The sequence below is a fragment of the Natator depressus genome, chromosome 19 (assembly GCF_965152275.1).
Source record: "Natator depressus isolate rNatDep1 chromosome 19, rNatDep2.hap1, whole genome shotgun sequence".
In the NCBI taxonomy this organism is placed as follows: Eukaryota; Metazoa; Chordata; order Testudines; family Cheloniidae; genus Natator; species Natator depressus.
Genome location: NC_134252.1, coordinates 11,585,666 through 11,612,073, shown reverse-complemented (window position 1 = coordinate 11,612,073; position 26,408 = coordinate 11,585,666). Strand labels below are relative to the sequence as shown.

Here is a 26,408-nt window from a genome sequence, read left to right as displayed (position 1 = left end):
CTATCCACCCCCTCCCAGTTCCTGCCCCCTGACTGCCTCCCTCAGAACTCCCGACCCATCCAACCCCCCTTGCTCCTTGTCCCCTGACCGCCCCCTCCCGGGACCCCATCCCCTATCCAACCCCCTTTGCTCCCTGTCCCCTGACTGCCCCAACCCCTATGCACACCTCCTCCCCTAACCCCCCCTGGGACCCCACCCCCATCCAGCCCCCCTGCTCCCCGTCCTATTCAACCGCCCCTGCTCCCTGTCCCCTGACTGCCCCCCGGGACTTCCTACCCCTTATCCAACCCCCCTGCCCCCTTACCATGCCGCTCAGATTTTACCCCAGGCTGAGTCTGCAGTAGGCTACCGGGGCATCTAGGGTTGCCACGAATGTGATGGAGCAGAGTCATGCTCTGTGCCTTGTACTGCAGCCTCAGAGGTGCAGAAACCTGCTGGAGTAACCCAGTGAGGGGCACTGCTAATGGATCTATTCAGGAGGAGGATCCACCGGCCCATCCCTTGCTCCTTCCCTGCCCCCAGACTCTGCAGCAGGGTCGAAGGAAGCCGTGCAGAGCTGGGCCCCGTGCCATGCTGGGTTTGTGGATTTCCTGTGCTGTTCCCGCGGGCCGCCCCCATTCACTGTGCTCTTCTCTACAGCAGCACCTGGGAGCTGTGTTTATATCCACATGCATGTAGACGGGGTGCTAAAAATAGCGGGGAATGAAATCCCACTGACCTGAGGTGAGGACTGGGACTTGCTATATTTAGCCCCGAGTTTAGTGCACCAACCACAGCTAGATGAGGCCTGGTGTCCTGAGCTATGACCCATAAGTGCCTCGCACTGTAGCACTGGGAACGTGGGCAGGGCTTGGGGTGGGGGCTGTCGGAGACCTGGCAGAATAGATCTTTCTAAATGGAGCCACCGGGTTGCTGAGGGGTGTATGCAAGTGCTCTCTTACCAAAGCTGCTGCCCCCAGAGTATAATAGACCTCCCCCCACACACAGTTTATTCAGATAACTGTAAGCACTGAACCTGAGATCCCTGCCTTTCCAGTCTCCGCGGGCCTTGTCAGACAGTTTAAAGACCTGGCATTCCCAAGGCCGCCTTGCTTCAGTGTCTTTATTTTTGGTTTGTTGGGTTTTTTTTCTCCCTCCATCTCAATTCCACACGGCCCTAGGTGACCATTTCTGGGGGGAGCATTTGAACTGGAAACCAGTGCTCTGTACCGGCTGAAAGTTGGGCCTCCCGGTTTGGAGACGGTGGTGGAAAGCATTCGGGCCAAATTCTGCTGCCCATTACACCATCCCCACCCTGGGATGTGTTGGATTCAGATAGAATCGATGTCCCAAAGGTGCTGATATAGCCCAGTCACTACATTAAACAGACTTAAATAAGGTTCCGGGCTTGGTTTGCCAAGACCTCCGCCTGCTTAGTGCCATGGCAAACGAGCCATTCAAAATCCTTGGAACTTTCTGGTAAAGTGCCCAAAAGAAGGAAAAACCGTTAAAGCACTGGAAACAGCCAGTATTAAATAAGGGCTTCCATTTTAACAGCATCCCTTGTTCCCTTTCCCGTGAGCTGGAGAGAGTTTTTAGAAAGGAAAAATGCCTCATCTGGCATTAAAGATGGCATTAACTGTCCCTTGGGAAAAGAGAAGATGTTCGTTGAGATGGGCTGGAACTGGCCTTGCTGCTGCTGCTAAGGCCCGATCTCGTTTTCGAGGAGACCCCACAAGACAAACACATGCAAGACAAGAACAGCAAAGGTAGAAAATGCAGGGTCTGTCTGTGGGGTTGACTTTCTCTCGCTGGAGAAATGCAGGCACAGTGTATGAGACCTGGGAAATGGTACCAGCATCAGGCTGTTTAGGGCGTTGCTTTTAGTTGCTTCTCCCTGGTCCCAGGCTTACAGCAAACTACAGTCTTGGCTGCTAGCTAAGCCAGAGACTTATTAGACAGAATTAAAAAGGAGGGGGATGGGACAGAGAAGAAATAAGGTGGGGAAGGAAAAGGACACGTGATGTGGGGGGAGAGAGACAAAGTCTCAGATCCCAGGTGGTGTTTGGGTCCCTCTCTCTGGCCCGCTCTGGTCAGGACATCTCTCAGGATCAGGGTGTTGGAAGTCCAGGGAGATGGTGAGGGTGGGAGCCAGGGTGGCCAATTTTTCTCCCAAAGTCTCAAATCTTTTTTTTTTTTTTTAAAGGATCCCTCAAGGGAACTGTGGGCAGAATAGCTCGTCCTCTTATTATTTCATCCAACCATTCGGCTTGGTTTCCGACACACCAAGTTGGTTCACTGACTTCTGGTCCCACGCTTGGCTTGTTTACCAGGCACAATCTGAACACAGTCCTTGAATTTTGTCATGAGGCCTTTTTGTTTGGACTAATTCAATCTTTCTGTCTCCCTCTGGTGCCTTTTCCCATTGACATTTGCTATTACAGGGGTTAGGGTGACATCTCACAAACTTCCATGTATTTTTTGACAGTTGAGCTCACAGTGCGGGTAAATCTGTAGCCCCAGTTATAACAACAGATGGCACCGGTGTAACTGACAGCAGGATTTGGCTTGCTGGGTCTCACTGAACACCCCCTATGGAGCCTGCCTAGCTGAATCCAAGTCTGTAATCAGATCGCTGGAGTTTGGTGTCAGCAGCTGCCTTGTACTCTCAGAAAGCTGGGGCGGGACCAAGATACACACCGAGATGCAATCTGGTGCCAGTCCGTTCCTCTCCTCTCGCTCTGCTGCCCGTGTCCGTACTCTTCTGCCTTTCCATGTGTGACGGTCCACGTGTAGAGAAGAGCCAGGACTCTGCTGTTGTGACTATCCGGGGGATTCTCATATTGAGACTCCTGAACACAGACAAGCCCCGTCGGTCTGTCCTCTGGCTCTCTGTGCTGCCTAGAGTCGCCTACCGGGGTCTCCCTCGATCCTGGCCAGGTCTCCACAGTTAAGGTCGGGAGGGGCTGGGGCCTGTTGGAGATGCTTTATAGTACAAATCCAAAGCAGATGCGTTTCCGCACCTTTGGCCGGGCTGAGAGAGCGCGCAGAAACTGGAGAAGACTGAACCTCCTTTCCATCTACCTCTGACCGTGACCTCCCCCTGTCAGGAAATAAAAAATGATAATGAAAAAAAGAGCTTTTTAAAAAACATGGGTCAACGTTTTTGTTTTCTTTTGACTCATGGTGGCCGGATAATAGAGAGACATTTTAACCCGTCCCTCCCGCTTCTCTTGAGCGGGTAATTTCATAGGAATAGCAGCAAGATGCATGTATTGTGTGAGTACATATGGTCTATGGGGAAGAGCTGTCCTATCAGCCAAAATGAGTGATTGGTGGTTTTATACACCCTGGGCAAGATTCACAGTTGGTGTAAATCAGTGTTGCTCTGTTGACTTTAATGGAGCTGTGCCAATTGACACCAGCTGAGGATCTGACCTCTTACTTTAACCTTCATCTTCCATGTAAACTAGAACTAAAAAAATTTTACGTTGGTAACTCATGGCAAGAAAAAAGAACTTAAGAACTCTAGGTCAAGGGAAGAGAGAGGTTCTCAGCTGAGAATTGAAATGAGAGGGAAGGTCAATGGGGCAGTGAGATCATCGAGGTTCTCCAGGTGGCAGGAGCTGTCGAGATGAAGGCTATCTCACCAAAATCAGTGAACGGGACACCAAAAGTGGTATCTGTCTGGCTATGGTACTTATCTGTCCCCGATTCCTGGAGCATCTGAGCGCTTCACCATCTTTAATGTAAAAAGAAAAGGAGTACTTGTGGCACCTTAGAGGCTAACAAATTTATTTGAGCATAAGCTTTCGTGAGCTACAGCTCACTTCATCGGATGCATTCAGTGGAAAATACAGTGGGGAGATTTATATACATAGAGAACATGAAACAATGGGTGTTACCATACACACTGTAACGAGAGTGATCACTTAAGGTGAGATATTACCAGCAGGAGAGTGGTGGTGGGCGGGGGGGGGGGGCGACCTTTTGAAGTGATAATCAAGGTGGGCCATTTCCAGCAGTTGACAAGAATGTCTGAGGAACAGTGGGGGGGTGGAATAAACATGGGGAAATAGTTTTACTTTGTGTAATGACCCGTCCACTCCCAGTCTCTATTCAAGTTTTTGTATCCAGTTTGAAAATTAATTCCAATTCAGCAGTCTCTCGTTGGAGTCTGTTTTTGAAGTTTTTTTGTTGAAGAATTGCAACTTTTAGGTCTGTAATCGAGTGACCAAAGAGATTGAAGTGTTCTCCAACTGGTTTTTGAATGTAATAATTCTTGACATCTGATTTGTGTCCATTTATTCTTTTATGTAGAGACTGTCCAATTTGACCAATGTACATGGCAGAGGGGCATTGCTGGGACGTGATGGCTTATATCACATTGGTAGATGTGCAGGTGAGCGAGCCTCTGATAGTGTGGCTGATGTGATTAGGCCCTATGATGGTGTCCCCTGAATAGATATGTGGACACAGTTGGCAACGGGCTTTGTTACAAGGATAGGTTCCTGGGTTAGTGGTTCTGTTGTGCGGTGTGTGGTTGCTGGTGAGTATTTGCTTCGGGTTGGGGGGCTGTCTGTAAGCAAGAACTGGCCTGTCTCCCAATATCTGTGAGAGTGATGGGTCGTCCTTCAGGATAGGTTGTAGATCCTTGATGATGCGTTGGAGAGGTTTTAGTTGGGGGCTGAAGGTGATGGCTAGTGGCGTTCTGTTATTTTCTTGGTTGGGCCTGTCCTGTAGTAGGTGACTTCTGGGTACTCTTCTGGCTCTGTCAATCTGTTTCTTCACTTCAGCAGGTGGGTATTGTAGTTGTAAGAATGCTTGATAGAGATCTTGTAGGTGTGTGTCTCTGTCTGAGGGGTTGGAGCAAATGCAGTTGTATCGTAGAGCTTGGCTGTAGACAATGGATTGTGTGGTGTGGTCTGGATGAAAGCTGGAGGCATGTAGGTAGGAATAGCGGTCAGTAGGTTTCCGGTATAGGGTGGTGTTTATGTGACCATCGCTTATTAGCACCGTAGTGTCCAGAAAGTGGATCTCTTGTGTGGACAGGTCCAGGCTGAGGTTGATGGTGGGATGGAAATTGTTGAAATCATGGTGGAATTCCTCAAGGGCTTCTTTTCCATGGGTCCAGATGATGAAGATGTCATCAATATAGCGCAGGTAGAGTAGGGGCATTAGGGGACGAGAGCTGAGGAAACGTTGTTCTAAGTCAGCCATCAAAATGTTGGCATACTGTGGGGCCATACGGGTACCCATAGCAGTGCCGCTGATTTGAAGGTATACATTGTCCCCAAATGTGTGAAATAGTTATGGGTGAGGACAAAGTCACAAAGTTCAGCCACCAGGTTTGCCGTGACATTATCGGGGATAGTGTTCCTGAGGGCTTGTAGTCCATCTTTGTGTGGAATGTTGGTGTAGAGGGCTTCTACATCCATAGTGGCCAGGATGGTGTTTTCAGGAAGATCACCGATCTTGTAGTTTCCTCAGGAAGTCAGTGGTGTCTCGAAGGTAGCTGGGAGTGCTGGTAGCGTAGGGCCTGAGGAGGGAGTCTACATAGCCAGACAATCCTGCTGTCAGGGTGCCAATGCCTGAGATGATGGGGCATCCAGGATTTCCAGGTTTATGGATCTTGGGTAGCAGATAGAATACCCCAGGTCGGGGTTCCAGGGGTGTGTCTGTGCGGATTTGTTCTTGTGCTTTTTCAGGGAGTTTCTTGAGCAAATGGTGTAGTTTCTTTTGGTAACCCTCAGTGGGATCAGAGGGTAATGACTTGTAGAAAGTGGTGTTGGAGAGCTGCCTAGCAGTTCTCCTCACCGCCCCAGCCCCCCGGGAGTCAGGGAAGTGCTCTTATCCCCGTTGTACAGGTGGGGAAACTGAGGCACAGAAACCAAGTGACTTGCCCAAGTTCACACAGGATATCGGTGGCAAAGTAAGGAATTGAATAGGACCTCCCACCCCTAAGGTTAGTGTCCTCACCGCTGGGCGACCCTTCCTCTCCTGGGCTGAGGAGAATAGAGACAAGGGAGCAAATGTTGCTCTGTTATGCTAGCATAAACGCAAAGTCAGGCCGCTGGCTTCCAGAGTCGCTCTGGGCGTATGCTGGTGTAGCTAGCAAAAGAATTTGGCACAAGGCCGATGAGATAAGCTGGGGTCAATCTATGGCGGGTTTCAAAGACCTGGGCATTTTAAGGGAGGATGGCCTTGTGGTTAAGGCGCTTCATCTGGATTAAGTCCCATCTCGGTTGCAGTCTCCCTGGATGAGCTTGGGCCAGTTGCTTCGTCTCTCTGGGCCTCGGTCCCAGGTCTCATGCACTGTGCCTGCATTTCTCCAGCGAGAGAAAGTCAACCCCACAGACAGACCCTGCATTTTCTACCTTTGCTGTTCTTGTCTTGCATGTGTTTGTCTTGTGGGGTCTCCTCGAAAACGAGATCGGGCCTTAGCAGCAGCAGCAAGGCCAGTTCCAGCCCATCTCAACGAACATCTTCTCTTTTCCCAAGGGACAGTTAATGCCATCTTTAATGCCAGATGAGGCATTTTTCCTTTCTAAAAACTCTCTCCAGCTCACGGGAAAGGGAACAAGGGATGCTGTTAAAATGGAAGCCCTTATTTAATACTGGCTGTTTCTAGCGCTTTAACGGTTTTTCCTTCTTTTGGGCATCTTTACCAGAAAGTTCCAAGGATTTTGAATGGCTCGTTTGCCATGGCACTAAGCAGGCGGAGGTCTTGGCAAACCAAGCCCGGAACCTTATTTAAGTCTGTTTAATGTAGTGACTGGGCTATATCAGCACCTTTGGGACCTTTCTTTCTCCCACCCTTTTTTCTGGCTTCTCTGTGCTCTTTGGGGTTGTCTCTCGCTCCGTGTCTGTGCAGCGCCCAGCACCACGGGGCTCCCGATCTCAGTCAGCACCTGTGGGTGCTCCGGTGATCAAGTAATGCATTCTTCTCTCCGTTGCACCAGTTCCGCTCTCCGTGAAGCGGCAGGGGTGTCGCTGCGGGGCACAGTTTGGCCAAGGGAGGGCAGTTTAGAACAGGGTTTTGGACATGATGCCTCTGGTCCCATCACCCCTTTGGCATCCTGCGATGCAAAGGCTGTTTCCAGGGGGTGGTTGTCCACGCTGGTGTTTCAGTGCTCACTGCGGCTTCTGTTTGACCTAGGATGGAGCTCTTGATTTGCTGAAAGAACTGAACGGCTACACTATGACCATCGAGCTGCTGCAGGTGAGGGGGAGTGGGTGGAAGAGAGGGAGGCGCATAACTCCAGCATATAATGAGTTACTTGGATCTGAAGAAGGGGCAGTACCCGGGGGAGGTAACATGGAATTCAAAGTATGTTACAAGCACTTGCTGCGGCGCTTTGCCCCCCTCCTGTTGTGGCTAGGCCAGCTAGAGCTTGCCAAGCCTGCTACAGCCTGGGCTGAGGGAGCAGGGCCTTATTGAGAGGTCCCAGGTTCGATCACCGTGGCTGACAACCCACCCAGAGATGAGATGTGCAAGCTGGGCTGCCCGATGTCTAATGGGAGAGACGTTCAATCCACTTGAGCTCCAGCCATTTCCTTTAAGAGGCTTTTTAAATAAAACGTTGGGTCAGACTGCGAGGGACCTGTTAGGTTATCAGACCAGCTCCTAAACGACCGCTCTTGCTAGCGGTAGGGAGGGTCCCACCACGTCACCTGTTCTCTCGAGATGATTTCAAAAGCGAGCTGTGATTGTCCTTTGCTGTAGTCCTGTCCCCTCTCTGGGTCCTTCCTCCACCTGGGAAAGCAGGGGGCTGTAAGAGCCTGCTGTCATGAACTCTCCTGATGTATTCCCTTGGCCCCACACCAGAGGAGCAGGGGGAAGAGGAGCCATACCAGTTTCTATCCATCCATAAATGTATTTATTAATATTTATATATTATTTGTATTATTGTCGCACCTAAGAATCCCAGTCATGGACCAGGGTCTCACTACGCTAGGTGCTGTACAAACACAAAACAAAAAGATAGTCCTTGCCCCATCCAGCCAAGGTACTGACATGGCCCCCATTTCTGTAATATTTGAGCACCTCGCCACCACCCCCTGGGAGGTAGGGCAGCTCTATTATGCCCATTGTACAGATGAGGAAACCGAGGCACAGAGCGGTTAAGTGATTTACCCAAGATCACACAGGGAGTCTGCAGCAGGTTAGTGTGTTAACCACTGGGCTACCTTTCCTCTCTGTTCTGCCTCCTTCTTTGATCTGCTTAATAATAAACAAACGTCCATGTGTGCTCCCAGTCCACAAGAATCGGCGTGGCCGTCAACACTGTCCGGAAGCAGTGCTCGGATGAAGAGGTGGTGGCCCTGGCAAAAATCCTCATCAAGAACTGGAAACGGCTGCTAGGTGAGAGATCCTGAGGCTGCTTCAGCCTCACGAGTAAAATGTTAACTGGCCCCGAAACCTCCGTGGACCCGTTGATTCTACACAGTCCTTAGGGTCTCTTTACTCCCCGGGATACAAACAGCTAACGGGCCTGGCTGTTGGTTTTAATTTGGCAGAAGGGTCATTAGGTGGCTTATTGGTGAGAAGATCTGGACAGAGCCATGTGCAGAGTGGGCAGGTTGTGTTTAGGTGACACTCCTGTACCTGGTCCTGACCTTCAGGGCAGCTCTGTCCGTGCACCCACTAATCACAGTAATGCCTCTATCCTATATAACACTTTTCATCAGTAGATCCCAAAGCGCTGCCTATCTTTAATGAATGTGTCCTCACACTCCACCTGTGAGGCAGGCCGGTGCTATTAGAGAGGGGAAGCTGAGGCACAGAGAGGTTACATGAGTGCCCACGATCTCACAGGAAGTCCACGGCGGAGCAGGAAATTGACCCCCGGTCTCCCATGTTCGAAGACCGCTGGCCCCTCCTGCTCACCGTGGAAACCCTCCATGCTGTTTCAAGTCGTGGGTCCACATGCAAGTTCTGACAGCGCATGCAACTCAACCCTGACCTGCATCTCTCTTTGCTGGTCCAGTCCTGGTTCCCCATGCCCTGCACCTCAATCCTGAGCTGCTTGATATTCCAATCCCAGAACTCTACATAATCCCTGGCAGTGCAATCCTGACCAGAAACGAATGACCTCTTCTCTAGTCGGTGGCCTGGACCCAGCGGTCATTTGGACCCAAGTCTCAAAAGATAACAGGCTAATGCACTAATCTTCTGGGCCACCGAGTCCCCTGGTAGCAGAGGCTTGGATTCTGTGGGCTGCGTATGGGTCCGGAGTCTGCTGTCATTGAGAATGATGTAAATCAGGAGTGATGCCACTAAAGTCAGTGAAGCAATAAAGGTGGAAAATTGATAGAAGGGAGATCTGAACCTGGCCCTTGATAACGCTGCCCTGAATGCCCAAGTGGGCCACTGATTGAATTTCCCCAAGCCAAGTGCTCGTGGTGGTTGTTTTTTTCCGGCCAGTATGAAATTATTACCAGCTTGGTGAATAACAGTGCCCCTCCCGCCCCCTCACATTTTAGTTTCAGTCAACGTCTGAGTGACAACCTGATCTGTTCTCCTTAGAGTCCTCGGGGACCCCAAAGAGAGAGAAGGCCCTGGAAGGGCAAAAGAATAAAAAAGAAAAAAGTCTCGACTTTCCCAGCTGGCAGCCCGAAGGGGCGAATTCCCATCCAGTGAAACGCTGCAAAAGCCCTGCTGAGAAGCACAAGGAAAAGCACAAAGAAAGGTATGAGCTGGCCCCTGAGGTTCTTAGACTGTCAGGTTTTGGTAAGCAGTAGCCGTGCCCTGGTGATAGGAAACAACGATAATAATAAATCAGTCACTTAGCCAAGGCATGGGAGTAGTCACTGGTCAGGCTGTTGAGGCAGATAGAGGCAAAGGGTCGGATCCTCAAAGGTATTTAGACACCTAACTCCCATTGATCCTCTCTGGGCCTCAGTCCCCACTTGTAAAACAGAGGAACCCGCACTGACCTGCCTCCCAGGGAAGGTGTGAAGGAAAATACATTAAGGACTGTGAGATGCTCCAGTACAACAGTGATGGGGGCCATATAAATGGCCAAGATAGATAGTAGTCATGTGTCAGACTACATCTTCCATGATGCACCAGTCTCCTCTTTTGGAGAGGGCAGGTGGTGCATCATGGGAGTCCACTCAGCCGCCTAAGGCCCAGATCCTCAAGGGTATTGCGACACTTAACTCCCATTGATTTCAGGGGAGTTCCTGGCTGTGGTGCATTATGGGACATACAGTCTGGCCAGGGAGCCCAGCCCATGTCAATAGGAGTTAGGTGCCTCAATACCTTTGGGGAATTAGGGCATAAGTGACTGGCCCCAAGGTCACACAGGAAGTTTATGATAGTGTAAGGCATTGAACCCAGGTCTCCCAAGTCATGGGCTAGTACGCTAACCACTGGACCATCCTGCCTCTCTGCTCACCATGTGGCATCTACAAATCCATCCCTTTTTTCCAGCTAGGTGTAGCCTTCGTGCAAGTCATCCCTTTGGACCCACTGAAGTCAGCGACAGAACTGAATGGAATTAGGATTTGGCCTCTAGCTTCTTAATGGCTCATCCCTTTATCCTTTAGGAGTTAGTAATTTGCTGCATTTTTTCCCCTTCTTTTTAAAGGGACTTTCCCAATCATAAGGCAGTGGGCCCTCTTCCTGGCTTGAAGAAACATTCATCGGATCAGAAACAGGACAGGTAAACTCCCCAGCATCCTCCTTATTGCTTGGATCCGGGCGAGGGGAAGATATGGTGGCGTGCAATTTTTTTTCAGCCTGATGGGTGTGGACACCTATGGCACTACCGCCGTTGTATATTTCAGCTAGAGCCGCCCAATTCCAATTCAGGCCACTGCAGCCGTTTCTACCCCCGAACGTAGCCGTGGTGTAAAAATCCTCGTGAAAACGTGCGCCTTCCCCCAGCAAATCATGGTGGCACAAGCGGGAGAAGTGTGTGTTTAAAAAAAATAACATAAAAAAAGGAAATAAACCCAGGTTAAAATGAGAGTGAGGAGAAAGAGAGAGCGGTCTCCAAATTACTGAAGGTTTCTGTTGAGGGAGGGGATCATGTGCATGAAATCAGAGCTGGGAGCTAGATTTGGAGTTCATTGATTTGGCTGAACCAAAACCACCCACCTGAACAGCCCAGGACTTGGATGCGTTTGAAATCGAGGACCTTGACTCAGCTTTTCAAACGAGAGTAGATCAGGGTGCACCAGGGAGCATTTAGTGCATGGTGGCCAGCTAGTGTTGTAGATTCACACCCCAGCCTGCCACACAGTGAGTTTCCGTGTAGACATAGCCCTTAGTTGAAAGATAGGGAAGCTTACAGGGGAAGGAAAGTGGAGAAGACAGCGAAATGAAGGGAGTAGCTCGCTTTCTTTTTCATTTCTTGTCTAGTGCTTGGGGACGGTTTCTAAGACAAAAATAAGGGGGAGGGGGCGGAAATCTGATGTACTAAATATAGAACTGTGCTGAAGAGCAGAAACCCCTCTCCCTGAACCCCCTCTCTCCCCAGGAAATCCAGCAAGTCCGGCTCTCACACGGCAACCCCAAAGAGTCATTCTGCAGACTCCAAGCCAGACAGGTACTTGCTTATGTGCCCGCAGATCCTTTATTTGTGGAGCAGCAGTTACAGGACAGGGGCAATGCGAATAAAGTCACACAGGGCTTGCGGTGGACGGAAAAGACTCCTCTTGACTTCCAAGGTCTTAGATCAAACCGACAGTGAGTCAGTGACAGAGTTGGGAATAGAACCCCGGAGTCCTCCAGCATCACAGCTGATAACACGGTCTGCAGACACCAAGCCTTTATACCTGTGTGAATGCATAACAGAACCTGGCTCTTTTATCTAGCACCTTTCCTCAGTAGCGCTCCAAGTGCTTTGCAAAGGAGGTCAGTATCACCATCACCGTTTTAAAGATGGGGAAACTGAGGTACCGAGCACTCTGACTTGCCCGAGATTACCCAGCTGGCCAGTGGCAGAGCCAGGAGTAGAACCCAGGTCCTCTGAGTCCCAGTTCAGTGCTCTGGCCACTAGGCAGCAGTGCCTAGAAGGCAGGCTGCATCACTATACTGTTCTCAGTGCTGTTACTGAGACCCATTCATCAAGTGTGAGTGATACAATTCAGCAGTTACCCGAGGGTTTATAATCGGTGTTTGGCCCGTAGCAGGGCTGTTGAGACTGCTCCAAGCTGTGCCTTCTGTAAAGCACTGTGGGGACAGATAATCGCGCGGCCCATGCTATGTCCAGTGGCAATATCTCGGACGTGGCCTGGCCACTCGCCTCCTGAACCGCCGTGAGTTTAGGGCAGGATTACAACAGGCGAAAGGCCTCAGCAGCAGCAACTGGCGCTGTCAGGTATTTCTAGACCCACAAAGATTCGGAGCCAGATTCTTGACGGACGCAAAACTCTGAAGGGCTTCCAGAACGGGGCCCGGGGTTTGGCCGGTTATAGAAACACAAGCTAGTTGGGAAGCTTGGAGCTGGATCCCGTTTCAGAATTCTGCTGAAGTCAGGGTCGGATCTGGGGTTTGGGCTGGGTTCTGTACAGAGAGAGCAGCCAGCTGCTACGATCAGATCACTGCTCCGGGGAGGGGGGTGGGGGCTTCTCATTCTGTGCAACTGACCGTGGTGCTTTTGTTGCTTGAAGGGTCTTCTAAGCTTAGGAGAGAAGAGGGCCGGAATTTGGCTCGTTAATTACGCAGGAAAAGGTGGATTTTTCCATCCCCTGCAGTCCCAAGGTCGAGACTGGATGTCTTTCTAAAAGATCTGCTGTAGCTTGTGCGGAAATGACAGGGTGAGGTTCTCTGACCTATGTAACGCAGGAGGTCTGACGAGGTCCCTTCTGGCCTTCATATCTATCAGTTTGGATGTTTTGAGTTATTCTTATGCTTTACATGTCTCAATACAATAATTATATCTTCAGAAACACAGGCGTTCAGTCTGCCAGGACCCCGCTCAAACGATTACACTGTACTCCCCCTCAGAGCTGGGAACAGAACCCAGGAGTCCTGACTTACAGGCCTTTTGCTCTAACCGCTAGGTGACACTAATGACTGGGGGTCTGGCATAAGGGTTCCCTTTATGCTTGGATTCTCCAGTTGCAAGAGGGGTGACTAGGGGGTGTGATGAACCCGCTGTGTTTGCAGAAGGCTGACTGGGTCGGGGGAGGAGGGTGAACAGTTCCACTGGGGAAGACATGCCACTGACAGCTGGTCATGCCAACACAGCTGTCAGCAGAGAGGGCTTGGGGGCTCAGTGCCAGGATCTCAGCTGAGCTAATCTCTCTCCTCTCTGTGTTTTTTCCCTACGAAGGGAGACCAGTGACTGCAGAGCCCTTCCCGCCACCTCTAAAAAGTTGCACTTGGACGGCAAGAAAGAGAGGTAGGTGTTTTGTGGCTGGATTGTGGCACATTTTGCTTCTCTGTCTTTGGAAGAGTGGCATGCCCAGCTCAAAACAAGGCATCTTCCATCTGCCACCACCTCCTCCACACGGTAGTGACCCGCCTTCTCTTCATGCCCTCTTGCAAGCCCTGGACAGGATGCCCCGTTCACCAGTAAATGCCCTCTTTAAGGATTACCAGGCCCTGTGTGCCCCCTGGTTCTGTGGGTGTTTCCCTCCTGAACCCCTGTTCTCTGCGCTTTAGGACATGGCCCTTCCTCCCCCACTTCTCTTTCAGGAGAGACTCTACAGACTCAAGATCTTCCACCATCACCGCTTCCTCTTCCTCTTCCTCCCCTCAGAAGAGACCATCGGTGGAAAGGTAAGGGGGAGGCTCATTCCTCCAGCCACCCCTCTGACGGCTGGGATCTCACCCTGTTCCCTCCTAGAACCCTAGAATCAGACAAAGGCAGGGCTGGAAGGGATCTCGAGAGGTCATCAAGTCCAGCCCCCTGCGCAGAAGCAGGGCCAAGTAAACCTAGACCAGCCCTGACAGGGGTTTGTCTAACCTGTTCTTGAATACTTCCAATGATGGGGATTCCACAACCTGGCCGGGAAGCCGGTTACAGAGCTTAACTCCCCTTGCCGTTAGAAAGTTCTTCCTAGTGTCCAAACTAAATCTCCCTTGCTGCAGATTACACCCCTTACTTCTTATCCTACCTCCAGAACTTCTTGTCCTGCCAGGGGGTCTATTGCAGGAAAAGGAAGGTGGGATTCTGAGGTTCAATGCAGGGGATGCCTGTCCCCAGTGCGTGATGGAGCTCTGTGCGCCGGCTGGTCACTCTGCCCTAGCCGGGACAGGTCGTGGCTCCAGAACTGGAGTGGGTAGGGTGAGTTAGAGGACATCTGGATGGAGGTTCCTTGTTCAAAGGTTCTTGGATACCATGTCGCTGGGCACCAGGCAGAAGCCTAGAAAGAAGTGGAGGAGGCAGGGAAGCCGTGATGAAAGTCATGACGTGCTGATTCCCCCAGGGGGCTCCGTCTGTCATGGCAGAGCGAGGCTCTCAGCCAGCAGGAGGCAGTAAACATCACACTGGCTTTGCAGAGTTGGGGCGTCCATGACCTGTATCCCTCTCTTTCAGCATTGTCTGAAATGGCCCTGGGCATCATCCCCAGGGGTATGTCTACACTGTGTCAATGTAAACACCTGCGGCTCGCCCATGTCAGCTGGCTGGGGCTGTGGGGCTGTTAGATTGCGGTGCAGACGTTTGGACTCTGGCTGGAGCCCGGGTGTTGGGACCCCCTGGGGGGAGTGTCCCAGAGCCTGGGCTCCAAGCCAAGCCCAGATGTCTACACTGCAATTTTATAGCCCTGCAGCCGGGCTCCAAGCCAAGCCCAGATGTCTACACTGCAATTTTATAGCCCTGCAGCCGAGCCTTGTAAGTCCAAGTCAGCTGACACGGGCCAGCTGCGGGTGTTTATTTACAGTGCAGACATGCCCCAAGAGACCAAACGCCCTTCACCGAGGGCTTGGAAGGCATCACGTGCTGGCCGTAGAAGGCTGTCACCTCAGATCACACAATGCACATGGGCGTTTGCACACTGAGGGCTTGAGCCAACGCCAATGCAAGTCAATGGAAAGACACCCACTGCGTTCGGAGGAGGTTGGAGCAGGCCGTTAGCTCTGAGCGTTTGATATCCCACCAGCCGATCTCATCCCTGACCATCTCTGTCCTTGGTGCTTAGACCATGCCCATCACCGTGGTGTCGAGGCACGTTACAGATCTATTGCTGGGATCCCCAGAAGAACCTCAGCCCTTGCTCCTCTGCTCTCTCTCTGCTGGCATCACATGCACTGTTGCCTCTCCCTGTTTTGATTCCAGGAGGCCCTCTACAGGCTCCAACCCAGCAGCCTCTCCCCCCGGCTCTCGGAAGAACTCCAGTGATGGCAAAGAGGAAAGGTAGGGGAGGGTGGGAAAGCCTCGTGGAGATGACGCTGGAGGCCAGCCACTGTCAGTGGCCCAATGCTTAGAGCAGTAGCTTGGGATTCAGGATAGCTAGGTTCAAGTCCTTGTCTGCCACAGATTGCCCGTGTGACCTTGGGCAAGTCACTTAGGCCTAGATCCGAGAAAGGTGTAGGGAGGACAGATACATTCCAGATGGTGAGGTGCTCAGCTTGTAAGGGAGTGGGGGTAAATACCCACGATGAATGGATCTTTCCAAGGCCCATGAGCAGAAGAGCGGGAAAACAGTCAGGAGACATCCCCAGGCCAGTGTGGGCTGGATGGAGTTCGCAGGGGGGTTAGTGCTGTGGAGACAGCCCCATCACAGCATGGAATGGAGGGGCCGTGGGGCTTGGAGGTCTGAAGACGCTCCCTCTGCCCGCATGGAGGGGAGCAGTACCTGGGGGCTACAGGTAGCCAGTGTGGGGTAGAGAGGCTCCTGGGAAGTGAGGTAAGTGTCACACGGGGATCCCTTGCAGGTGAAGATGCTTCGGGTTGTGCCGGGAGCCCCTCCTCTGGTTAGGGCTAGCAAGGAAGGTGCCTTGTCTTGTGGCTTCCTGGGGTGACAGCCTGTCTGTTCTCTCCAGACCCAACAGTGCCAAATCCAAACCCGAGACCCCCAAGACTCCCAGCAGCCCCTCGAGCCCCACGTTCGCACCGACCATCTGCTTCCTGGCGTCCTGCTACCTCACGGGAGACTCGGTCCGGGACAAGTGCGTCGAGATGATCTCGGCTGCCCTGAAAATGGATGGTGAGAGGGGGCTGGGGTTGGGAAGGGGCTGTCACCTGGGGCAGCTCACAGGGCGGACTGATTTTGAGGCGTCCCTTTCGCTGGGTGGAGGCAGAGCAGGAACAAGGGCTGGGACTGTGACCCGAATAGGAGCCAGTCACTGCTGGGCGCTTTGGCGGTTTTGATGATTGGTTTAGTTGCTCATTGCAAAAAACCCACACGGCCAAATTTCTCCTGGGTGTAACTCAATCGGCTTCCACCAGGTCATGCCTTTGGATGTGCCATGGGTTTGAAGGGACACCCCTCACTGCTGGGAGGACCGAAATTTAACCTACTGGCTCCTTTCTTACATCTCTGTGCAAACTGCAAACGCTGTGTTGTTTGCTGTGTGTGTTTAAAACAAGCCAACTCTTTCACATCCAGCGGGTCAGCACTTCTCAGAGCAACCCTGCAATAACAAACCAGTGAGCGTGGCCTGGAGTGCATAAGCAACCCTCCAATAATGAACCTGCACGGTACTTGTGAATAAGCCTACGATAATCATTTATCTTTTGCTGCTCACAAGCGACCCTGCACTAACAAACAGGTGGGTATGGCCCAGAGGCGCGCAGGCATCCCTGCAGTAATCAACAGAGGGGATACAAATCAATCTGAAGGAATTCGGTTTCGGTGTCAAACTTGTTATGCCGATAATTAGTGGTTTCTTTGAATTCTGCTTTGATGAAGCCTGTTGTACCTTTCGGCACGTTCTCTGGGTTCTGAAGCGTGTTCACCCCCCTCTCTCTCGCTCTCCCCCGCTTTAGATGATTACAAACAGTTTGGAGTCAACTGTGACAAGATGGCCTCTGAAATCGAAGACCATATCCTTTGGCTGGCTGGGCGGTGGTTCGGTTTGCCTGCCTTGCTACTGGGGACCGAGCCTGAATCCAAGGGTAGCCCTGCCCCTCTTGGCCTGTTGATGGGGCTGGAACTTAGGATCTCCCCCACTGCATTTAGCTAGATGTAAATTAACAACAGCCGATGCCTGTCCCGGGCTCCGGAGGTCCGAATGCACCACTAACAAAACGATAAACCCCAGCATCATTTCGACAGAGACGCAGCCGGCCAGACACCTCCGCAGGCTCCTTCCCTCCCCTTCTTCGCTTACCCTCAGCCCTCTCCAGCAGGGGAATCTTGCTGTGTGCCCAAAGGCAGGCTGTTTCAGAGCAAGATCCAGAGTCTTGGAGCCCCCGCAGAGAACGCCCTGCCACCCTGCCAGCTGGCCCCTCTCTTTTATAACGAGGGGAGCCAGCTCGGGTGCCCCCGCTGATGGTGACTGTGTGGCGCTCTAAGCAGGCACCCGGTAGGTCTCCACTGCATCTGGGAGGTGACTGCAGCACCCATAGACTCACCCAAGCCAGCTTCGCTCGAGTAACAACAGGAGGGAAGCCGTGGCAGCATGGATGGTGGCAGGAGCTACCCCTGCCCACCCTGTCCCCTGGGTACATCCCCAGGCCACCACCCAGGCTGCTGGGGCTTTGCTCCTGTTGTTAGTCAGCTAGCTTTGATCAAGGCTGGCTCGGGTCTGGCTACACATGCTGCACTCACACCTCTGATTGCAGCGTAGCCAGACCCATAAACCTACAGGGGGGCATGTCACACACAAGTGGGTTACTCCTGTGCCCCCAGAACTCTCACTGTCGTCAATGGGAGTCGTGGGTACTCAGCTGCTCCTAGAAGCTGCTCCCGCGCTATCGGGCTGTGGATGCAACCGTTCGGCTGTGCTGGCAGCTTATCATATAAAGGCCCTTTGCGAGCCAGCATGGAGGTAATCCCAAGAGCTCCTTCTGTCATGTGTTCCCTGTACGAAGTATAGCTAGTCACTGGCCGCGTTGGTGAGTTCCCAGCGTGTGCTGTCCCAGCTCTGGGCAGAGAGCCGCCACAGCAGACCTCGATCAGACTGCCCACGAAGATCACAAGACTGGATTTGCAAAAAGAAAAGGAGTACTTATGGCACCTTAGAGTACAAGTCCTCCTTTTCTTTTTGCGAATACAGACTAACACGGCTGTTACTCTGAAAGACTGGATTTGTAAGCGAAGGTGCCCAGCCAGGTTTATTCTCAATGAAGCCCAGTCCTAGCTCCCCAGATCAGTGTCTACAGTGACGCTAGCACATGTATGCCCAATGCAATGACCTCAGTGAATGGTGGGACTTTCCATTCCCCTCTCGGCTGGCCAAAGACACACCCTCTGTGACCCTACTTTTATACACCGGAACAAATGAGTTACGGAGTGCCCCTCTGCCGTGGTTAGTTACCACCCTTTACCTTGTACACCTTGGTTCGATCAAAACATCTCTATCCATCACACCGTCATCCTAACCTTATCGTTAAGAGGGGGTCAGTGTGACCCTGTATCATCTTTGCGGAGTGTGTTGACACCATAACCCTGTATCAGGGTGGTCTGGTACCACCCTTCTGGAATGTGTTTATGTGCGTGTCCTGTGCCTCGCACTTCCCAGGAGTGTGTGCGGTTTTGCAGGGCCAGCCCTGTTCTGGCCAGGTTCTGTGAGCTGGCAAGCAGCGTGTTTTGTAACAGAGCCTGACTCCTGCTCACAGCTTGATGGGGGGAGGGATAGCTCAGTGGTTTGAGCATTGGCCTGCTAAACCCAGGGTTGTGAGTTCAATCCTTGAGGGGGCCATTTAGGGATCTGGGACAAAAATGGGAGATTGGTCCTGCTTTGAGCAGGGGGTTGGACTAGATGACCTCCTGAGGTCCCTTCCAACCCTGATATTCTATGATTCTATGACTTTTATTTCTAGATTTGCTTTGTATCAGCAAGGCTTGACCACGACTTTAGTTCAGGCCTTGTGTTTCAGGCTCTCTCTCTCTACTACACAAAGCCGGTCAGGCTTCTGTACCATCATGAGCTTCCTTCACAGGGAGATCCACCATGTTCCCGGTGACGTCCTTTAATGCAGGGGTTCGCAACCTTCTTCTTTCTGAGGCCCACCTAACGTGCTATAAAAACTCCATGGCCCATCTGTGCCACAGTAACTGGTTTTCTGCAAAGAAAAGCCAGGGCCAGTGTTAGGGAGTAGCAAGCAGGGCAATTGCCTGGGGTCCCGTGCTGCAGGGGCCCCCACAAAGGTACATTGCTCAGGTTTTGGCTTCAGCCCCAAGTGGCAGGGCTCAGGGCCCCGGACTTCAGCCCCATGCGGTGAGACTTCGGCTTTCTGCCCTGGGCCCCAGCTAGTCTAACACTGGCCCTGCTTGGCGGACCCCCGGAAACCTGCTTGTGGCCCTCCAGGGGGCCCCGGACCCCTGGTTGAGAACCACTGCATTAATGCACTGGCGGGCTGGAGCTCAGATGAGGTATGTTCTGCACATCGCCACCTCGTGGCTGAACTGTGCAATGCAGTTTAGCATTCCATTTCAGCTTCAGCAAGGTGAAGGGGAGGTTAAGTGGCCTGCCCTGTCCTGCATCTGTACCTTACAGGGAAGCTACCGTGTAATAGACAAGAGATTAGTGAGAAGAGGGAGGACTGGATCCTGCTGGCAAAACATTCATGATTTCAACAGGAGCAGGGCCAGCCCCAAAATCACTGGTCTCCAATACAAACTCAAGTCTCAGGCCAGGTTTAATGAAGGCAACTCTGGGTCTGTTTCCTAGGGAGCCTGGGGTCCAGCTAGGGCTTGGCATCAAAGCCACAGGAAGCTGAAGAGCTTTGCCTGAGTTCTAGGGTTTGTTTGAATCCAAACGTTGAAAGCAAAACCTAGGGAGGTAGAAACTTTGGAAGATGTTCCCACGAAACCCCACAGTGTGGCCTGGTTCTCTGGGTGTCCCAAAGCCCAGATGGGCCCCTCTAAGGGTATCCACTGATACCTGTACATTCATAACCCACTGCTGCGGTGTCCTGTCATCCTTGGGCTCTTATTCCTTGACGGGGCCACATATCTTCCAGGAGCTGAAGAGCACTGACATGAAGTACCGCAACCGCGTGAGAAGCAGGATCAGTAACCTGAAGGACCCCAAGAACCCCAATCTGCGGAGGAATGTGCTGAATGGAGCCATCTCCCCCAGCCTCATTGCTAGGATGACGGCAGAGGTGAGTAACGGGGTGGGAGGTGTGAAGGGAGGGGGATGCCCGGTGACTGACTCGGAGAAGAATTGGGTCCCTGAGAGATCATTTCCGTCTGCGCGATCGCTGGTGGGAATCGGGCAGAGCTTAGCAGTCGGGTAGGAAGCTGCTGACATGGGAGGCTGCAGGCCCAGGGGCACTGGAGGTGCTGTAGGCTTGTCGTAAGAGCAGGGAGGCCAGGGCAGCACGTCACATGCAGCATCGCTGAGTCTGGCGGAGGCAGCCTGCCAGAAGCGGTGAGTGAGTTTCCCACGTTGCTCAGCGGCATCCCCCATGCAGATCGAGGACAGTTGCAGGGGGGGATGAGGTGGCCAAAGAATTTGTGCAGCACCTGCTCTGGAGCTCGGGCTGGAAATCCCACGTCCGGTGGAAACAAGGCCCATTGTCATAACCTAGTCCCCATTGTCATAACCTAGTCCCCATGCTGCAAAATCCAAGTGTAGTTTGCTTTCTCTGCCCAGGAGTGTCACAAGGCCGGAATAGCGGGGGTTGGGGGTTGCAAGGTAGGGTTCAGGGGCATTGGCAGAGCTGTGGGGCAAGCCCAGGGCTGGAATAGCAGGGGGGCTTCAGGTCAGAGTTGTGGGGCATCAGCAGAGCTCAGGGCTGGAATAGCAAGGAGGCCGGAGGACAGGATTGAGGAGCATCAGCCAAGCCGTGCGTGAGGAGCCCAAGGCTGGAATAGCAGCACGTGGCTGCACCTTGGGTTGGAGGTACGTGGGCAGAGCTGTGGGGAAGCTTGCAGGACTGGGACAGCAGCAGGGGTGCATTGGGAAGGGGACGTGGGGACCCAGGACTGGGATAGCAAGGAACGTCACGTGTCAGGAGTGAGAGGTCTCGGCCCAGCCAACTCCCTTGGTCTCACACTTGCACAGGCCCTCAGTGAGGTCGTGCTGCTGGTGGATTGTAAGAAGATTCCCATCTGATTTCAGGTGCAGAGATGGCAGGTGGACCTGTGTGCGTGTGCTTGTCTGTGTGTGCATGCACTGGAGAGAAGCTCCTCCAGGGACTCTGGGAACATGGGAGTAAGACAATGATGCGAGTAGAAATACCTGTTGGCCTCTGTAGCTCTGACCTGGGTACTGTGACCCATTGCAGGAAATGGCGAGTGATGAACTGAAGGAGCTGAGGAACGCCATGACCCTAGAAGCCATCCGGGAGCATCAGATGGCGAAGACCGGGGGCACCACCACGGACCTTTTCCAGTGCGGCAAGTGCAAGAAGAAGAATTGCACTTACAACCAGGTGGGCACCGTGGGCAGGGGGCCTCCAGCCCAGAGCAATGGCTTTGGTGCCACTCCCACCTGCAGGGAATGTTCCACCCACTCCAGGGTCAGTGCGGAGAACTTGCCTAGCCCACTCTGACTTGCAGCAGGTTCAGAAAATGCCAAGGGCCATCAAACCACAGCCATAGCTAAGGGCTCTTAGCCACCTGGAAATACAGTGGGGTCCTGCTTACCTGAATCCCCATTGCCAGACCTCCCTCTCTAATGGTCTCCAAGCTGGTCTCCTTCCCCATCGACTTTCTTGCCTTTGAGTCTTGCTTGTCTGATAGTCCAGAGAAATTTGGGACCTTCCAACCAGGATTCTACTTTACTGTGACGAGTTATGTCCCTGCAACCTTAGGAGGATTAGCCCAGAGATCCGCGGAAGACCAGAGGCTTCCAGTCAGGCCCATTGCCCCTCATGCCACTCAACCCCTGGACTGCATCTGTTTCCTTGTGGGGGAGGTGGCTCCTGGAGGTTCAGCCGTACCACCCCAAAGCGCAAGACCTTATCTAGGCCTCTTGCGCCTGCAAGGCTGGGCTGGAATTTAGGGGAGGATCGTACTTTCCTGTGGGATTTCCACTACTTCCTGCTTCTGCCTGGGGCTGAGACGCAGGGAGGAGCAGAGGCAGCCTGGGCAGCACGATCCGAAATAACAGGGAAGGAGGAGAAGATAAAAGGAACTTTTCAGATATGGGAACTGGTTTGTGGTTTGGTGGGGGACTGAGTTTTGGAGAAGATCCGGGGCGGTTCTCATTCCATCTGCAAGGATTCCCTTCTTCCTCCATCCCCAATGTCCATTCCCTCAAAGCCTGGAAGTTAGAAGGAATCAAAGCAGACACTTCCATGCTCCCTGTTGAGTCTGCGTGACTGGTTTTCTCCGTAGGTCCAGACGCGTAGCGCCGATGAACCCATGACAACGTTCGTGCTGTGTAACGAGTGCGGGAACCGCTGGAAGGTCTGTACTCATTGCTCTCCTTCGAGGGGGAGACAGAGCAATTGCTCTGGAGTGTAGTGTCCATTTCACCCACACCCAGCATGGCGTTCTAGAATGCAGTGTCCACATCTCAGCCCCAGGCATTAGGTGTTCTAGAACACAGCGCTCTGGTGCCACGTTCTAGAGTGTTATATCCACGTCTCCTTCCCCTGCATCACGTGCTCTAGAACAGTGGTTCTCAAACAGGGGCCCGGGGCCCACTGTGGGGGCCGCGAACAGGTTTCGGGGCGGGGGGGGGGAGGCCGCCAAACCAGGCCACTGTTAGACTCGCTGGGGCCCAGGACAGAAAGCCGAAGCCCCGCCATGCGAGGCTGAAGCTCGGGGCCCTGAGCCCTGCCATCTGGGGCTGAAGTCGAAGCCTGAGCAACTTAGCTTTGTGGGGGGCCCCTGTGGTGTGTGGCCCTAGGCAATAGCCTTGCCTACTGCTACCTACCGCCGGCCCTGGCTTTTATATGCAGAAAAAAGTTGTTGTGGCCCAGGTGGGCCGTGGAGCTTTTATAACATGGCTGGGGTGGGGGCTGTTAAAAGTCCTGTCGGCAGTGCTGCCCAGCTAAGGCGGGATAGTCCTGTTCCGACACCGTGCTGCACCCCGGAAGCGGCCAGCAGCAGGTTCGGCTCCTAGGCGGGGGAGCCACGGGGCTCTGCGCGCTGCCCCTGCCCCGAGCACCAGCTGGGTGGTGCCTGCAGGCGAGAGCTGCGTGGAGCCACTTGCGGGCCTCCGCCTAGGAGACGGACCTGGCGCTGGCTGCTTCTGGGGCACAGCGCAGTCCATGGTGCCAGGACAGGCAGGAAGCCTGCCTTAGCACCCCCGCTGTGCCGCTGACTGGGAGCCACCCGAGGTAAACTCGTGCCTCAACCTTGCATCCCAATCCCCTGCCCCAGTCCTGAGTCCCCCCAAACTCGGAGCCCCTTCCTGCACCCCAAGCCCCTCATCCCTGGCCCCAGCCCAGAGCCTGCACCCCCAGCCCAGAGCCCTGATCTCCTCCTGCACCCTAACCCCCTGCCCCAGCCCAGAGCCCCCTCATTCCCGGCCCCACCCCATAGCCCTCACCCCCGCACCCCAATCCTCTACCCCAACCCTGAGCCCCTCCCACACCCTAAACCACTCATCCCCAGCTCCATTGGGTCGCCGGCATCAACAATTTTCTTAAACTGGGTCGCCAGAAAAAAAGTTTGAAAACCATTGGTCTGGAACTCAGTGCCCGTTTTTCATCCCCCTCCAACCTAAAATACACCAGCAAGTGTCCTTCTGGATTCCTGAATCTCTCTCTCTCTGCACCCTCCAGCAACGGGAGCCCACTCCTGAACCGACCCTGGTCTCTTTAGTGGCGTTTTTGCTAGAAGCTTAGTTAGCCCCAGCAGGAGAGGAGTCACTCACTTGTTCCCTCCTGTGTTGTCTTCCAGTTCTGCTGAGGCCGCTCCTGTTTGCACCCGGGCCACCCGCGGAGACGATGCAGCTGGACGGCAAAGGAGAATCTCTGACCATCCAAATTTGAAACTGGGGGTGGGGGTGGGGGGAGGGGAAGGGAAGAGAACTAACCTGTTGAGAGAGAAGCTGAAAGTCCCTCCCTGTTGGCTCCCGAGAATGTAATGAGGATTCACTCACTGGCTAGAGGTAGGGATTGTTTGGCGTTAGGGGTACCTGAGCCTCAAGCCCAGAAGGTGCGATGCCAGGGTGCCAGCCCCTAGGAGACTCCTCTTTTTTGATGTCTGTATTTTGACTGGAGTGATCATTGGAACCCTAGCCTGGAAGGACCTGCTGGGTCATTCTAGTCCATCACCCTGGAGGAAGCAGTGGGTGCGTGGAGCATGACAGAGCCCAGGGGAAATCTGCCCTGCCAGAGGTTTGGGGTGCTGTTTGTCGAGCTCACAGGAAGTAGCCTAGCAGCAGCCGAGGTGCCCAGCCCCCTCGCCCGTGCTCGTCCCTTTCATTGGCCAGGTTAAGCTGACCCCTGTTTGTTTTTATGAGCTGGGTGATCCCTGAATCTCGGCGGCCTGCCTCTAGCGAATCTCCCTGTTATGCACGGGAGCTTTCCAAATCCCAGGCAGCATTTGCTTTCGGAGGCAGAGGCTTCCTACCGTCCCCTGCCCAGGGCAAGCCACAGGCCGGTGTGTCTCAAATTGTCATTCCTGGAGTGAAGACTCCCGTCTACCCCCCTCTGCCCGCTCCGATCTGGAAGGCAGATCTCCGGGCCTGTGTCGGCATCAGTCCTCGCACAAGCCACCAGGGGGCACCGAAAGCCCCTTGCACTCTGCCCTTGACAGCACCCTGGGGATGCTCCCGCTCCAGGGATGGAGCAGGTGGAGTCCTGCTGGCTGACACCCAGTCCCTGGGCTGCGATGAAGTGCTGCCAGGGTGTGCTTGGCTTCTGGCATGCGTTTTGCATGGACATATGTGTAACCGGCTGCTGGGAGGGCTGGTCTCCTAACGGATGGCGTTTCGGCTCCGGGATGGGGGAAGTACCATGAGAAGAGACCAGTTCTCCCCTTATTTCAGCCCCATTATAAAGGGCTGTTGGGCTGCCCCAGACCCATAGGCACAGCCTTATAGGCTGCTCTCTGGCTCCCCTGGGCAGTTCTCCATATAGGATCCACTAGGTATGTACACCCTGTAGAGTTAGCACTCAGCTCCCCTTGTCTCCACCGGGCTCTCGGGCTGCTTTGTGGTGTGTGGATGAGAGGGATTGTAATGGGGTTGAAGGTGGCTGGGGATCAGAGTGCAGTAGAGGAACCAGTAGAAGAGCGGGAGCCTTCTCACCCAAATCAGGGCAGACACTTCTCTTTACATGTGGGTATTTTCCCTGAGTGTGGTCACAACACACTCTGCTCTGATGCACCAAACTCCCCCTGCAAAAACAGCTAACAGAGGGAGATGGACTGCCTTTAATTCCTCCTCTGCTGGCATTTCGGTGGTGCAGTCCTGGAGTATTAATCCTCCATCCAGCCAGTGAGGGATTTCCTGCCCTTCAGTGGGAAGTCCACTGAATGACAGCGAGCTCCTGTTTTAAAACCAGTGACCCTCCTTTCCTTCCCGAGAAGATGAGAGCTGAAGATGCACAGGGCTTTAGCTGCACCTGTTCGTGGGTCTCTCCTTCCCATTGGTGACTTGTTTTCTGCAAACTGGATATTACACAAAGACTTGATCCTAATTCCCTGCTACACTTGATCCTGGAACCTGATTTTAAACCCCACACCCCGAAGTGCAGTTACTCTTCGTTGTAAATAATTGTGCCCTTTCTTGGCGGCTGCCTCTGTGTATCCTGATTCCAGGTGGGATTGGCCATGGAAAATTCCAGGCGAGGGAGGCTCTTCTTAACAGTACGCCTGACCCGACAGGAGCAGGAGTCACATGGGGGGAAGCTGTTATTCAGCGCCACTTCCTACCTTCAGCACCAAACTTTTGGGGGGTTAACCATTCTGAACTGGGGAGACTGTTGAGCTTCACTGAGCGAGACTGGAAATCACTGGGCCCCATGCTGACAGGCTGAAGGAGGTAGAGGAGTGGCAGGATGGAGAAGAGAAAGCACGGGGGTGGGATGGGACAGAGGGTCAGAGCTCCTGCCACCTCAATCCTGCTCTTATGACCCACTTCAGGCTCAGCGCAGACAGGGCTGGGTGTCTGCCTGCTTTCATCCCTTTATCTCCAGCAATCAGGGGACCGTGGCACTAGTCCCCGCCATACACAGCGTATGGATCAGCCAGCTTTGTTTTCTCTCTAAGATAGAATGTGTCCCTGCTCCCCCCCAAAAAGTGGGGGTGAAAGGGAGAGAAAATCTCCAGCTAGAGCAATAAAGGTGTAAAGAGTGTTGGCTGGGTATTCTTGCTTTCGAACCCCAGCATGCTGGGGACTTAGCCATTCTTACTGTAATGTTATACCTCTAGTGCCTTTCTGCCCAAATCCCGTCACCAACACTATATGGACAGTGCTGCTGACATGCAGCCAGCTCTGGGGTGGAGGG

At 53.2% G+C, this 26,408-nt stretch overlaps 1 protein-coding gene across 1 annotated transcript in view; it reads left to right on the top strand.

The window, feature by feature from the left end:
• The window catches only part of TCEA3 (transcription elongation factor A3), a 28,926-nt gene extending 4,983 nt beyond the window's left edge, over positions 1 to 23,943 (top strand). Inside the window, exons 2-15 of the mRNA XM_074934204.1 lie at positions 7,139 to 7,201; positions 8,239 to 8,344; positions 9,509 to 9,671; positions 10,575 to 10,649; positions 11,469 to 11,537; positions 13,269 to 13,337; positions 13,634 to 13,717; positions 15,219 to 15,296; positions 15,926 to 16,089; positions 16,872 to 16,933; positions 20,007 to 20,156; positions 21,285 to 21,431; positions 22,339 to 22,410; positions 23,854 to 23,943. Of these exons, the coding sequence (XP_074790305.1) occupies positions 7,139 to 7,201; positions 8,239 to 8,344; positions 9,509 to 9,671; positions 10,575 to 10,649; positions 11,469 to 11,537; positions 13,269 to 13,337; positions 13,634 to 13,717; positions 15,219 to 15,296; positions 15,926 to 16,089; positions 16,872 to 16,933; positions 20,007 to 20,156; positions 21,285 to 21,431; positions 22,339 to 22,410; positions 23,854 to 23,862 (1,311 nt within the window). The 3' untranslated portion in view covers positions 23,863 to 23,943. The remainder of the gene's footprint in view (positions 1 to 7,138; positions 7,202 to 8,238; positions 8,345 to 9,508; positions 9,672 to 10,574; positions 10,650 to 11,468; positions 11,538 to 13,268; positions 13,338 to 13,633; positions 13,718 to 15,218; positions 15,297 to 15,925; positions 16,090 to 16,871; positions 16,934 to 20,006; positions 20,157 to 21,284; positions 21,432 to 22,338; positions 22,411 to 23,853) is intronic.
• Positions 23,944 to 26,408: the final 2,465 nt, after the last annotated feature.